Raw genomic sequence first — 13,564 nt, 5'->3', positions numbered from 1 at the left:
TAATCAAAAATTACATCGCACAATCATATAATTTAAAATGTTAATATTCATGAAATATAATATAATATAGTTTTTTTACTGTCAAAACAAATTTGTGATGTGTGTTTATCTTACTTATCTGGTCAACCTGCCACACTGGGCCCCCCAGAGCCCTTCCAGCCCCCACTTTGTGGGGGCCATGCAGTCTACATTCGGGCATTTTTTCATTTGCTAGATGAACACATCACAGTACATGTGTAGTCTGCGCATTGTCTGCCTCAAACCCGTTTCAAAATTGCCGTTTTTTGTGATGAAAGTGCTAGTGCAAGTAGGAGCATCACCGATGGAGATGAATGATTTTGCGAAAAATGTATTAAATTATACAATTATTTTACGCCAAATAAGCTAAAAATACTATAATTTTGAACTGTTCAAAATGAGAAACGTTCTGTGTACTATAGTTTTTTCTAAATACTATAAGTTCTACATCTTTGTATTAAAATCAACGTTATCAAAAGATGACGAACACTGCTTCCCGTGAAAAATTGAAAACTATTTTACATACAAGACATATTGATATTTTATGTGGTGCGTAACTACTTTCAACCTAAAGCACGAGTAAAGCTACTCGGTGTTGAAACCAGAATTAAAAGGTTGAAGTGAAGTGGAAGATGAAGTGATCAATTAATGTAGACATAGCTATTGATTATTTTCTAATACAATGCGGTAACCTGTTTGCAGTACCTAATGAAGATTTTCGATTGTATATTTCGTTCAAATAAATTATTGTATTACCATTTATTTCAATATGAAACCATCATCATTTTCTACAAACTGTTTACCATATTGCGTTCGAAGTTTGAGCAATAAGTGGCACTACGATCGAACTTTTAACCTTTTCTATGCCTCACGTTATTACTATGGCAGTATCTGACAGAGCAAAACTTTTACTAAAATCACTGTATAATCGATTTTTTTTTGGCTTAGTTTTTAATAATTATTTAAACAGATGTCACTGCGTATTTATTTTTTTAGATTATGCAAATCAATCGACAGTGGCTAGTAATTTGAGTTTGTATGTGCGGCGATCACAGCCTCATAGAGTGAGAAAACTCGCTGAAAGCATAGAACCATAGAACAAGATATTAAATTAATTTGGTTATTTAATAATTCACAAGATATTTAAATGTCTCTTTTTCATCAGAGCTGGACCTCATCCCGTTATTTGGAACGTTCCTCGCCTGCCTGTTTGTCGGAATTGAGTTTGGAATCTTGATTGGAATCGCCATCGATGTTGTCATATTACTATACTACAACTCCAGACCTCGATTATTCATGGAAGTCAAAGAAGTAAGAAAGATCTATGTATTATTTCATTTTTTTACAATACACAGGTAATTTTTTTTATGTTATAATATATTATAACTAATAATTCTTTATTTGTGCAGATTACTCCCAATGTTCAATATACCCAAGTTACTCCAAGTGGGGGATTATTCTTTCCTTCGGCGACTTACGTACGGGAAAGCATCGGTAAAATTGGAGTGGAAAAGGATGAAGATCATACCAGATATAACAACTCTGTCATTATTGTCGATTGCATGAATCTGCAAAGAGCTGACTGGACCAGTTTACAGGTACTTGTAAACATTTTATTAATCAAAATTTTTATAGCGTTCTCTAGATAATTACACATTGAGCTCCGTATAGTTGTCGTCTGAGACATAGGGTGGTGTGGTGTAAGTACTATTTATACATACGGTTAAATTCTCAGGATACTTAGCAGTAGCTCAATTTATTTACACTAGGTACAGTTATCTGTCAGGTGTGATGAATGAAAAAAAATTATTGTACCTATATTTCTTTCAAAGCAATTAACGTAATTTCAATATGAAACAATCATCAATTTCATTCAATCAGGAATTCAAATTGCAGATGGTGTTTCAAATTTGATTTAACCTAGCAACTGAACCATAATCAATTAAAAATATTCTTCTATCTATAAAATATCTAAAAGTATGTCATTTAATCTTACAGTATTTTAGATATTTTATTGATAGAAGCATATTTTTTATCTAATATCTATTATGGTTTGATTTTGGAAGGGTTTAATTGAATTTTAAAAACTAACCAATACCATTTACAATTTGTTTCCTTAATTCAATGAACATAAATAAGTATGACTGACAAAGTTTAGTGTGCAATATTTATGTCGGATCGTTATAGCCCACCGCCACCCTTCACCACTGGTAATTACTCTTCCCCTTAATAATCATACATATTTTTTATGATTTACAATATAAACATAACTATGTAACAATTTCTACGTTGTCTTTATAAGACATACCTATAATTATTTCCCTTTCAATAATTCGTCGAACGATTACTTTCCGACTGCCTTTCTACAAGGCATGCTCACTTTTCACTCTCTTGAATCTCGTAGGTCACTGTCTTTTGCCTGCTATTACGAGGGATGGTTTCCAATCCTGGCGTCCTAAAGAATTTAAATTTATATACGCCTGTCAATTACCTACGTGGTCCATGACCTGTTCTGGGTCAGAACTGTTTCCTCGAGTCAAGCCTATCAGGCACCATTAACGAGGGGTGCAAGACTGGTCAATGCGCTCCCTAAAGACATAGGCATTTTCAGGGATGTGCTGTTCATTTTGTTTTTGAAACGTTATATTGCTATACAGTGAAACCCTGACTCTACGGTTTTCAAGGGACTCTAAAAAACGATAAATACGGGATATGTAAAAAAAATGAAAATAAAACTTGTTTTTCTTCTGGATTTTTTCGAGGTCTTGAATTATTTTCAATTTCTCAGCTAGAGTTCTAGTTTTCTTCATAGGGGGCATTTTAGTTGCGACTTCGTGATATGAGATGCGAGGCAAGCGTGAGCGCCGACCGACCTGTGCAAACAAAGCGACGTGACTGAAAAGTCTGTATGTATGTATCATAAACAATTCTACGAAAGCGAAATGAAAAATATTCAACAAAAACGGTCACTCGGGATAATATTTAGACGATAAATCGGGGAACGATTAATGTGGGATTATTTGACATTATTCTTATGGGTGTTGTTTGGCGGGACTTTCAAAAATGAGCGATCCATGCGGGAAAATGATTATGCGAGAACGGTAGATCGATGTTGCACTGTATAAAATTGTTTATGTTTTTTTGTCTGAAATTTATTTGTTATGTCCACAATGTTTTGTTTTCTTAAATAAATAAATATTAAATATTTTATTTGACCATTTTCAGGGATTGAAGTCATTGCTACAAGACTTTAAAAAGGAGAGTAGAATAATTGGTTTTACAAATTGCCGTCCCACCATCAATGAAAAGTTTAGCAACGAAATGGGAGAAGACTTTTTGTATTGTTCCACACAAGATGATATTAAAAGAGTGTTATTAGGTATGTATAATATTATGTTATTTGTGTTGAACTGCATGTGAAAAAATGAACATTTTATGAAGGAGAAATCCTTGAAAAGGTTACAAAATAAATCAATGACTATGGAGGTAGATAAGAGCGCAGAATTTGCATGAGATAACTGACGAATTGGGATGGACGTGTTGCTCGGCATGTGGATGATCGCTGGACAAAAGCGATCATACATCACAATTTTGCACTAATAGTAAAAAAAGTCGCATGCAGTGCTATTTTACTTCTAGAGTAGTGGTTGTGCGATGCAATTTTGATTATTGTGTCAGTACTTTTTTTGTCCGATCCTAATAAGATCATATGGGTCTCCACAGACTGGAGGTTTGTATTAACAGATTTTTTTTTACGAGAAATGGATGTCAGCCACTTGCTCAACCTATTAGGTCCATACTCTGACTCATTCACAAATTGAAAAACAAATGTGTACTTGTCAGACCCAGGATTCCAACCTGGGACCCTACTACTACAACGAAATAATGAGCTTAATAATTCTGTGAAGAAAAAAAATGGAACTTTAGCTATTTGAATATGAAGGGTAAGCAGAAAGAAAGATCATTGTCCACAGAAATCGCAAAATGAGTTAATGATGCCATCTTGTGAAGAATTTTGTAAGCATGGCATACTTGGAAAAAAATAATAAAAATCATTGTCCAAACACTGAAATCAGAAAGAAAATATTGAAAATAAAAAGAAAGATCATTGTGACAAACATTTGACAAAAAATATTTATTATATACTTAACTAGAGTGAATTGTAATTATTGTAATCAGTGATGTCCCGTGGGGGTAGGCAGATTGAGCGTCGGTTGGGGGCGGCAGTTGCTCGAAGGGCGACAAATGAAGGAAAATCATTTGGAATATTATAAATAGCTACTTAAACTTAGTAATCATGAAAATATTTTTCCATTAAAAAAATCAGCTCACTGGTTTTGTCGGGTTCGGGATATCTAGTTTACTTCCGTTGCCCTTCGACATCTTTGGTGACCAGAAACGACACGTAGAGATTTGCGAATAATAAGTCTGATATTTTGTTAGTAATGTATCCAGGGCTCGAAATGGAACGGAACGCACCGGAGCGCCGTTCCGGTTCGTGAAATTTGTAAAATTATCGCTCCGTCTCGTGAAAAAATATGTTGACCGTCTGAGCCATAGAATAGAAAATCTGACACACTTATTTTTATAAAATACACATACGATTTGATGGCTTTGTAAATATCTTCAGAAAATTTGTCGAGCGCTCCGGTTCGTAAACTTTTCCATTTCAAGCGCTGAATGTATCCATACAACACATTTCTTAGATATTGGACTCATGAAAGGATGATAAAAATAAGTAAGATAAAAATGAGGCGACATTTTGGCGCTTCCTAGGGGCGACATTTTATCTAGGGATGTCACTGATTGTAATTAATATTAAATTGACATGTAAGATAACTTTTAATTTAAGTTTAGTAAATACTATAACAACGAAGATATTATTAAGTTTTTTTACTTTATCTCAAAACTGAGTTAATGTGACAATGATCTTTCTTTCCGTTTACCCTTCATATGTATATATTCTATTCTGAATTTTCATAGTTCTGTTTATTGGTGTTGTGTTTTGTTAGCATTCTGTTTCTTCTTGTTCTATTATATCATGTTATGTTTTTTCCAGTTACCATTAATCGGCTATCCAAAATCGTATCATTGAAACACTGTAAATGTAAATAGATCCCATCCAAAGACAATACTAATATAATTTATTGTTTCCTTTTCAGGCAAAAATAGTAATGGAGAATATTTAACCGAAATCAAATTGGACGTTATAGAAATGGGCAGAGTTGATGGCAATCTGTCACCTTCTAAAAGCACAACTCAGATGTAATAATTCCTTATTAGGTTTTACGATAATTTATTAGAACAAATGTATTTGATGACCAATTTTATGAGCAATATTTTTGTTGTCACCATGTTAAGTCGGCTGCAAATGTAGCTGCATACTTGAGCAGTATACTTGCACATTTTGACTGTACAAGCTACATGATAATATTTGATATTCTATACTGCATACTTGCACATGTATATTTTCATAGGTATAATCTAGTTATATGTAGTGGAAGTTTAAACCAATCACATTGTTTTTGTTACACTTTTAGATGACATGGTTTAAGCGTAAACTAGTAATGTTCAAGTGCACTTGTGCTATGCGAAGGTTACATAGCACATCTCCACGAGTATACTGTTGAAGTATTTGCAGATTATGCTCAAACATTAATAATATCGATGGCGCAGTTCCATAGTGCTACAACTATGAATTAGTAGGTTTGAGTAATATGGCTGATCAAAATTTTCACTCACCTCAACTGACTTGTAGAAAAGTGACAAAAACATCGGCCCTACGAAGACAACTAGTATTATTTTCAAGTTGTAATTTTGTGGAACTGAAGAGGAGCGATATACGAATATGGATAACATAACTCAAAACTTGAAATTTTTGACTTATCGGACTATAGAACTGAGCCATCAAAGTTTGTTATAATCAAAAATGTTGAAAAATACCTTCTTGTATAGAGGAGGAGCCTAAATTTAAGAAAGTGATGGCATAGAAAGGATCACTATAGTGTTTACCTATATTTTTTGCATAAAAAATGGTTCTTTCATCAAACTGAAAATGCTTTGCAGCGATTTATATAGAGAAAATACAGTAGATTCCATCTGAAAGAAGATTATATTTTTCATAGTATATTTTTGAGAAACACACCACATTCCGGTGTACCAAGCAGTTACCATGTTTTATACCTATTACAGGGGTTCGTTGTTAGCTATTCATTTAAATATTTTTAATGTTAATAGTCTATGGAGATAAACCCAGTGATTCTATGGAAATTAAGCACAGTATCTATGTATTCTACTCAACGAAGATGTGACATTATTATCATATACTATGTCGTTGAAGTGTTAAAACCTGTGATGTGACATTGATTGACAAAATGGTTTTGTTTATATTAAACCGTGGGCTTTAGTAAAATCCTTAATGTTATATCTATCGCCAAAATTTAATTAAAAATCGACTGTTCCAAGCAAAAGGGTGTTAGTGACAAATCGCTACCTTAATACAGGTGAGCAAAAAGAGTGAAAAATTTTCTAAATTCTAAATTTCGAAAAAACTTCATTTCTTTACAACTTCTTTCTTAGTATTGGAGTTTTTTTTCCTTTCATTTTTGGTAGAATATATTGTTTTGGAGTATGTAGTGTTGATTTCTTTATTTATTTGCAAATAGAATTTTTAAATCACTTAATTCCGTTTGGCTGTCCAAGAAAAAATACAAAGTTCATAAAGAAAACATAGAATTTTTTTTTTCATTATTTTATTCATGTTTTTGTTTGTAGTTTTGTTTTGTTTTATTTGTCTATTATAATCATTTTAATTTTGATACGTTACGTTAGTGGTAGGTACGTTAATTCTTATTGGCTTTCTGTAGGGTTTATCACTTGCGCCCAAATTGGGTAATCTTAACACTGTTTGCAATCATCTATGAAGAACGCCTTTTGCCAGTCTGTAGATAATTTTTTTGTAAACCTGACCTCATATTTAACTTAAAATCACCAAAATGTTACTTACACCCTTTTGACTTGAAATGTTTGAAATTATTATAGAAACCTTTGATGAATGATTTTAATAAGACCATAATACCTCCTATACATAGTCGTGACATAACTAGATGGTAACGAGGCACCACTATCTGTTAATTGAGATAAATAAAGTAATTCAGAGACTTGCAGGATTACCTTCATTTTTGTGCTTATGTATAAAACAGTTTTCTCTATTCTGTAAAATTTTAATTTTGTCGACGCAGACGATGTAGCGAGCTATCGCTTGTCAATAATGTAATTTTTATGCATTGTCTATGCTGGCATCATTACATGATTTCGAGACTTACCCACTTTTGGCAGTGTTTCAATACATATACAAATTTTGAAAAAATATTTAAATTAATCAATAATATTAATAAAAGTTGTAGCAGTTTTAGTAAACTCTTGTTGAATTAACTACAAAATTTAATCTGACTTCTGGTCATCTTTTTTGTCTTTCTCTGTCTGTCTCCAATGGCTTAATCCTATTACAGTATGTTTAATTTTTTTTAAATAGTATCTATCCCTTAGTGGCGAAGGGTGGAGGTAGGCTGTTAAGATCCGCCATAAATACTGCTCTTTAAATTTTGTCAGTCATACATATTTGTTTTAATTTAAATAAGACTACAATTATTTACAGATGGTGTTAGTTAGTTTTTCAAATTCAATTAAGCCCTGTGAAACCAAGCCACCATAGATAATAGTCAAAAAATACTCGTATATCTGTAAAATATCTAAAATTATGCAATACATAACTTTGAATATTTAGATAGAATAATATTTTTTATAGTAGTTATATTATAGTTTGGTTTAGGCAGGGCTTAATGAATTTAAAAAAAAATGAACTAACAAATTATGTGCAATAAATGTATTCTTAATCCAACGAAAACAAATACATAAGTATGAATGAAAAAGTGTACACAAATTTCTCGTATCGCCCAAAATATACCAAAACTATTATGGTTTGGTTTACGCAGGGCTTAATTGATTTTTAAAAACTAACCAATACCATCTGTAAATAAATTGTTGTCTCGGTTCAATAAAAACGGATACGTTTGACTAACAATGTTTAATGTGCACTATTTATGTTCGATCTTAACAGCCTACCTCCACCCTTCGCTACAGCTATCTTTCCATGTAAAGTAAAAAGGAAAGAAGTATTTTTGGAAATTTCCACTTAAGCTTAATGCTATATTGTAAATAGTTCAAGATCTGTGATTTGTACCACTTATTATTTTATTATAATATATAATTAGAAATAATAATATTACCTACTACCTATATTATATTATTATTAATTTATAACAATTACTTTGGATCAGTTTGTTTATTGATTAATTTGTTATGTTATTTTATAAGTAGAAATAAATACTTAGAACGTTCATAGAAATAATTTAAAAAAATATGAATATATTATATTAATTTTATCTTTTAATTTTATTTATTACTGCCACCTTTCCATATGTTTTTTTTCCCAAAGATGTTGAAGAAAACTTTCCAAAAAAATGTCATGTCAAAAAGACATTCGATTACAATTTACATGATGATGCACGTCACATACTGTCACGCTGTCATGGTGACAAATTTAGTAAGTATATAGTTTCGTCACTGTGCAGAATATTTTGAAGATCACCATCTCTGTAAATTCATTGATGTAGAGTGCCAACTCTAATGTGTTAGTATTTTGAATTATTATTCATGCTAATTTCAATGAGTTTTAACAGTTTCTATGTATGCGTACGTTAAAATTACTTTTCACACTTTCTGCCCATGGTACGAGTTTACCGTGAACTCACATACACTTTTCAGCTTACTTCTATGTTCAGGAATCACATGCCAGTAAAGAAAACTGCTATATTAATTGAAATAATATGTAGCATTCATTAGTTATGGTTTTTTATAAATTAACAAATCAGGAAGTTGAGAAGCTCGTATGCAACCCGCCCAGACCTTGAAACATCAAATATTCTTGATCTGGCCAGATTTGACCTTCGCTGTTTACTAAATTCCGTTATAAATAATTAAATAAGAAAAATTATAATATTATTATTATCATTCCAAAACTGAATAATAAATTATTGCCATCTAGTAAAATAGCTGCGAAACATTTATCAACCTTAAATATAGGTTCCCTGTTTTACCGTCCGTCATATTTTGACGTTTCAACCTAAAAGAATACGATTTGAGTGAGAAGTGAATAGCGGCGGTTTCAGTGCTTTTGATCGTGATTTTTTTTCCTGTGCTGGCACTTCTTTTTTTTTTAAACTCAAAATGAAATAAACAAAATTACGCAATGATCTCGGGACGGTGTCCGATCACTCGTGCGAATCGTTGGACCTTCTTAAAGTCATGATGCATGTTAAATAGGGCGAACGAGGTGAGTGCAAAACCAAATTGCAATGTTTATAATAAATATCACAAATGAATGGCATGTGTTGCTTTTTTGTCGTCCTTCGCTGAAAACAATAATTCTTCACACCATTATTCCACAATAAGTCGTGGAAAGCGTTGCAATCAATCTGCATTTGACAGAATTTGAATGCCGATAATGCTCGATTAGAAATCGAATATTGAACATAGGTACTGCAGTTTCACATGTGTTCCAGAACTGCATTCAACTGCACTATAAATAGGTAAACACGAACGAACAACTTTTATGCAATTCCGACCCGTTTAATTGAATTTTTGTGATTTTAATGTGAGTAATTTTGCCGGCTGTTGTGTGAGGATAATTTTGATTTAAGTTATTTAAGGCTATTTTATCTACCTGTCTCTTAATTATTCTTACCTATCTAACTATAAAAAAATATTGATGCGACAGTTTTGATGTTAATATATGTAATTCATAAATAACTCTTGATTCACTTTATTGCCATTGAAAATATAAATAAATTTAACCGGATATTTCTTTTGTTAATTACCTATTATGGTTTCAAACAAATTAATACGTAGATAAAAATAATCGAAGTTTTAATGTTACTCATTTATAACTGAACTTCGTATTAAATCAATTTCTAAGAATGATTTGCGGTTTTTTTTTCCATTAGGAATCCTGTAAGAATAATAGTTGTTTCTTTGTAGGTAGGTAGTTTTAATAATGTTTTATGAATAAATACGGGAGGGGGGTTTTATGGTCCGGTCCACACCCCACAATCGGAAACAATACAACTGATTTAAGTAAATGGAATAACTTTTTTTTATTCTTCATCAACTGTCGAACAACCTGTATACTCCCTCGGCATTCTACGATACGCAAGACCAGAGGCGACTGGAAGACCTGTGGCACTCATAAGTTGGTGAAACTATCTGGGGCATTCAATGTTTGCTTTAACATTCCGGCGCGGACGACACAAACGGACACTAACGATCCTAATAATAGAATTATGACCGTTAGACCAGATGCATTCGACAACCATTTGTGGATACGACAGGTCGCAATATCTCGTAGGTGGGCACCCAAAGTTATATTTGCAGGCCAGGTATTCATAGATATACCTATTCACAGTACGGAGTGTCTGGGTATGAGGAATGTATCCGTAAAACGGCCCCTTCTGCTGCCTTAAACATCAATAAAAATATGGATATTTTTCAAAATGTACCCTTTCAAACTTAGAGCCCCTAAATCATTTTTCTGTGTGCGCGCCTGAATAAATAAATCATCACTTTCGTTTCAAGTCACGGCATAGTGTGGGATTTTTTACGAAGATCGGTTATTATTAGCCTTTCAGAACATATTATTAACATATAAATGTGAAAGGTTGTGAAGCAGGATTGGTTTATTACCGTATGACAGTCAGGCCATAAAACGCAAGAAACACGAAGCGCAGAATATCCTCGAATATTGCCAATGTTTTTATTTACACATTTATTATAATATTACAAACGTAAGTATGTAACTATTGAAGAAAACTTTTTTTTTAACAAGTTTATCGTATAGGTCTCCACACTCGATAATTAAAACTTCTCACATCCTCACCCAGAAGGCAACTCACTTTCCATTATTATTGTCTTCTCTGGATTGGAGCCATAGATAAACATAGAGCATTGGGGCTGCGGGAATAGAATTCAAACCGCCATTCATTAGGTTACATGTAAATTGTACGTAAAACATTTCACCGTGGCACAGTTCGCCGTGAGCTTTCTATCGGAAAGAGATGCCCGTATACTATACGGTCTCCAATTTTATTAGATTCAATGTGAACATTAATTCAATTTTAATAGGTGATTTTGGAAAAATTGATGAATAATTCAAGAATGAAAACCTAACTTAACCTAACAAATAATCCAGTATATCGGCTATTTTAAAAAATTGTTGTTGGCTTCCTGTAGAGTGTAAACCGACAGGAACCTTGTGTTATTTAGACATGAATTTTATGTCAGCAGTATACGACCCAAAGAGGTTGGACGTTCTTTAATAATATACGACCATATATTTTTGATACAACATTTTACGGCGAAGAGTGATACGGCGAACTGCAGTTTCCGTACACGCCAGTGGCGGACCCGGGGGGGGGAAGGGACCCTGGCACCCCCCAAAACATGAAAATTATCAGAATGATTTGAAACATGGAAATTAAAGGCCAATAAACTATACGTTGGGCTTAGACAAATAAAAACACGGCAAAATATGATTTGTAATTCTTCAGCACCCTTTTTAGAAAAAATATATTTTAATTTCACACAAAAATTTCGAAACACTAATGTCGGGTTTTTTTAGAAACCCAATCCCTAATGGAACTGTCAAAAAATTCTCGGTGTCCACCCGAATTCTGGAGTGGTATAGGTCATGGCTGGGGAGGGCTGACAGGGCTCTAGCCTAGGGGCCCGGGCTGTGGGGGGCCTGGCGTGTCGGATTGACCAGATAAGTGAGATAAACGAACATCATAAATTAGCTTTAATATGAACATTTTAAATTATATAAATTATATAAAATTATATAAATATTTTCTGATTATTATGTGTCGATACTCGACAGCTCTATTATTAAACTAGATGTATTAAAAATCGCCAATAATTCACTGTATATTACCCTTAATTTGAACTGCCTTTAATCTTAGTGGTAGGTAGGGAGCCCGCCAAATATCCTAGCCTGAGGACCCGTTTCAGGATGTAAGGGGCATGTTGTAGGTACACCGAGTGCAATAGACAAAAGACCGATAAACGAGAATTTAGGCTATATTGTGTTGAGTAGGTTTGTGTATTAGTTAAATGCAATAATCCTTTTTTTGTCCATTTTCAAATAATATTTTGAAACTTCAATATTCAAAAACCAAAAATCGCCGATAAACATTCGGCGAAAAGAACGACTACAATACAGTCAGTGGTGGTGTAAATCAAAAGAACATTATTTTTCAGTGGAATTCGGCATAAATACGAGGGTGGGTCAATAAGTCCTTAGATAAGCCGACAGGTGGCGCGACTAGTACTGTAAGCGGTTTGTTTTCATGCAGCGGCACTACCGATTCAGTATGCTGCGAAGTTTCAATCAGATTGGTCGGGTTGTTGTGTGTTTCTCGTACATTTAAAAAAAAAAATTACTTGTGGAAAATGGAAAAATGGAAAATGGAGAAAATTGAGTTTAGAGCTGTTATTAAACATTTTAATATAAAAGGGTTAACAGCAAAGGAAATAAAAAATGAGTTGGATTTAGTTCACGGCATATCTGCTCCTTCACTTGCAACTATTTATAACTGGTTAAATGAATTTAAACGTGGTCGTACATCAACAAAGGATGAACCACGCTCAGGACGTCCTGTAGAGGTGACTACACCAGAAATGATCAATAAAATCCACGATATGGTGTTAAGTGACCGAAGATTAAAGTTGAGTGAGATAATTGAGGTTACAGGGATCTCAAAAGGTAGCGTCATTTCTATTTTACATGACAAATTGGGCATGAAAAATATTTCTGCAAGATGGGTGCCGCGTTTGCTCACAGTCGACAATAAACGCAATAGGGTGGTGGCCTCTAAAGCCCTGTTGTCGCTCATGCAACGCAATCCGGATGATTTTTTTCGTCGCTTTGTGACTGTAGATGAAACATGGATACACCACTATACTCCCGAGACGAAAGAACAGTCAAAGCAGTGGATTGCGAAGACAAACCATGTCCAAAGAAGGCGAAAACCGTAAAATCAGCTGGTAAGGTTATGGCTACTGTATTTTGGGATGCACGTGAAATTATTTTCGTTGACTATTTGGAAAAAGGAAAAACAATAACAGGGGATTATTATGCATCTTTATTGGACCAGCTAAAAATGAAATTGAAGAAAAACGGCCTCATTTAAACAGGAAAAAAATCCTCTTTCATCAGGACAATGCCCGTGTTCACACATGTTTACGATCAATGGCTAAAATTGAAGAATTGAAGTTCGAATTGGTCGACCACCCACCGTATTCGCCAGATTTAGCCCCCAGTGACTTTTCCTTTTCCCAAACTTAAAAAAATGGCTAAGTGGACAACGTTTTTTTTCAAATGAAGAAGTCATCGATCGGACAAATGCTTATTTTGAGGACCTTCCGAAAACTT

At 33.5% G+C, this 13,564-nt stretch overlaps 2 protein-coding genes across 2 annotated transcripts in view; both read left to right on the top strand.

The window, feature by feature from the left end:
* Nucleotides 1–7,381, top strand: part of LOC147070004 (sodium-independent sulfate anion transporter-like) — a 44,789-nt gene extending 37,408 nt beyond the window's left edge. The window contains exons 9-12 of the mRNA XM_085949352.1: nucleotides 1,184–1,329; nucleotides 1,428–1,616; nucleotides 3,244–3,397; nucleotides 5,181–7,381. Of these exons, the coding sequence (XP_085805478.1) occupies nucleotides 1,184–1,329; nucleotides 1,428–1,616; nucleotides 3,244–3,397; nucleotides 5,181–5,287 (596 nt within the window). The 3' untranslated portion in view covers nucleotides 5,288–7,381. The remainder of the gene's footprint in view (nucleotides 1–1,183; nucleotides 1,330–1,427; nucleotides 1,617–3,243; nucleotides 3,398–5,180) is intronic.
* A 1,816-nt stretch (nucleotides 7,382–9,197) lies between these two features.
* The window catches only part of LOC147070003 (sodium-independent sulfate anion transporter), a 131,280-nt gene continuing 126,913 nt past the window's right edge, over nucleotides 9,198–13,564 (top strand). The window contains exon 1 of the mRNA XM_085949350.1: nucleotides 9,198–9,412. The gene's annotated coding sequence lies outside the window, so the exon portion shown is untranslated. The remainder of the gene's footprint in view (nucleotides 9,413–13,564) is intronic.

The sequence above is a fragment of the Rhyacophila brunnea genome, unplaced genomic scaffold, assembly GCF_057557595.1.
Source record: "Rhyacophila brunnea isolate RB1 unplaced genomic scaffold, BYU_Rbru_1.0 scaffold_22, whole genome shotgun sequence".
NCBI lineage: Eukaryota > Metazoa > Arthropoda > Insecta > Trichoptera > Rhyacophilidae > Rhyacophila > Rhyacophila brunnea.
The sequence above is the reverse complement of the archived record's forward strand: the minus strand, read 5'-3'. Positions and strand labels throughout refer to the sequence as shown.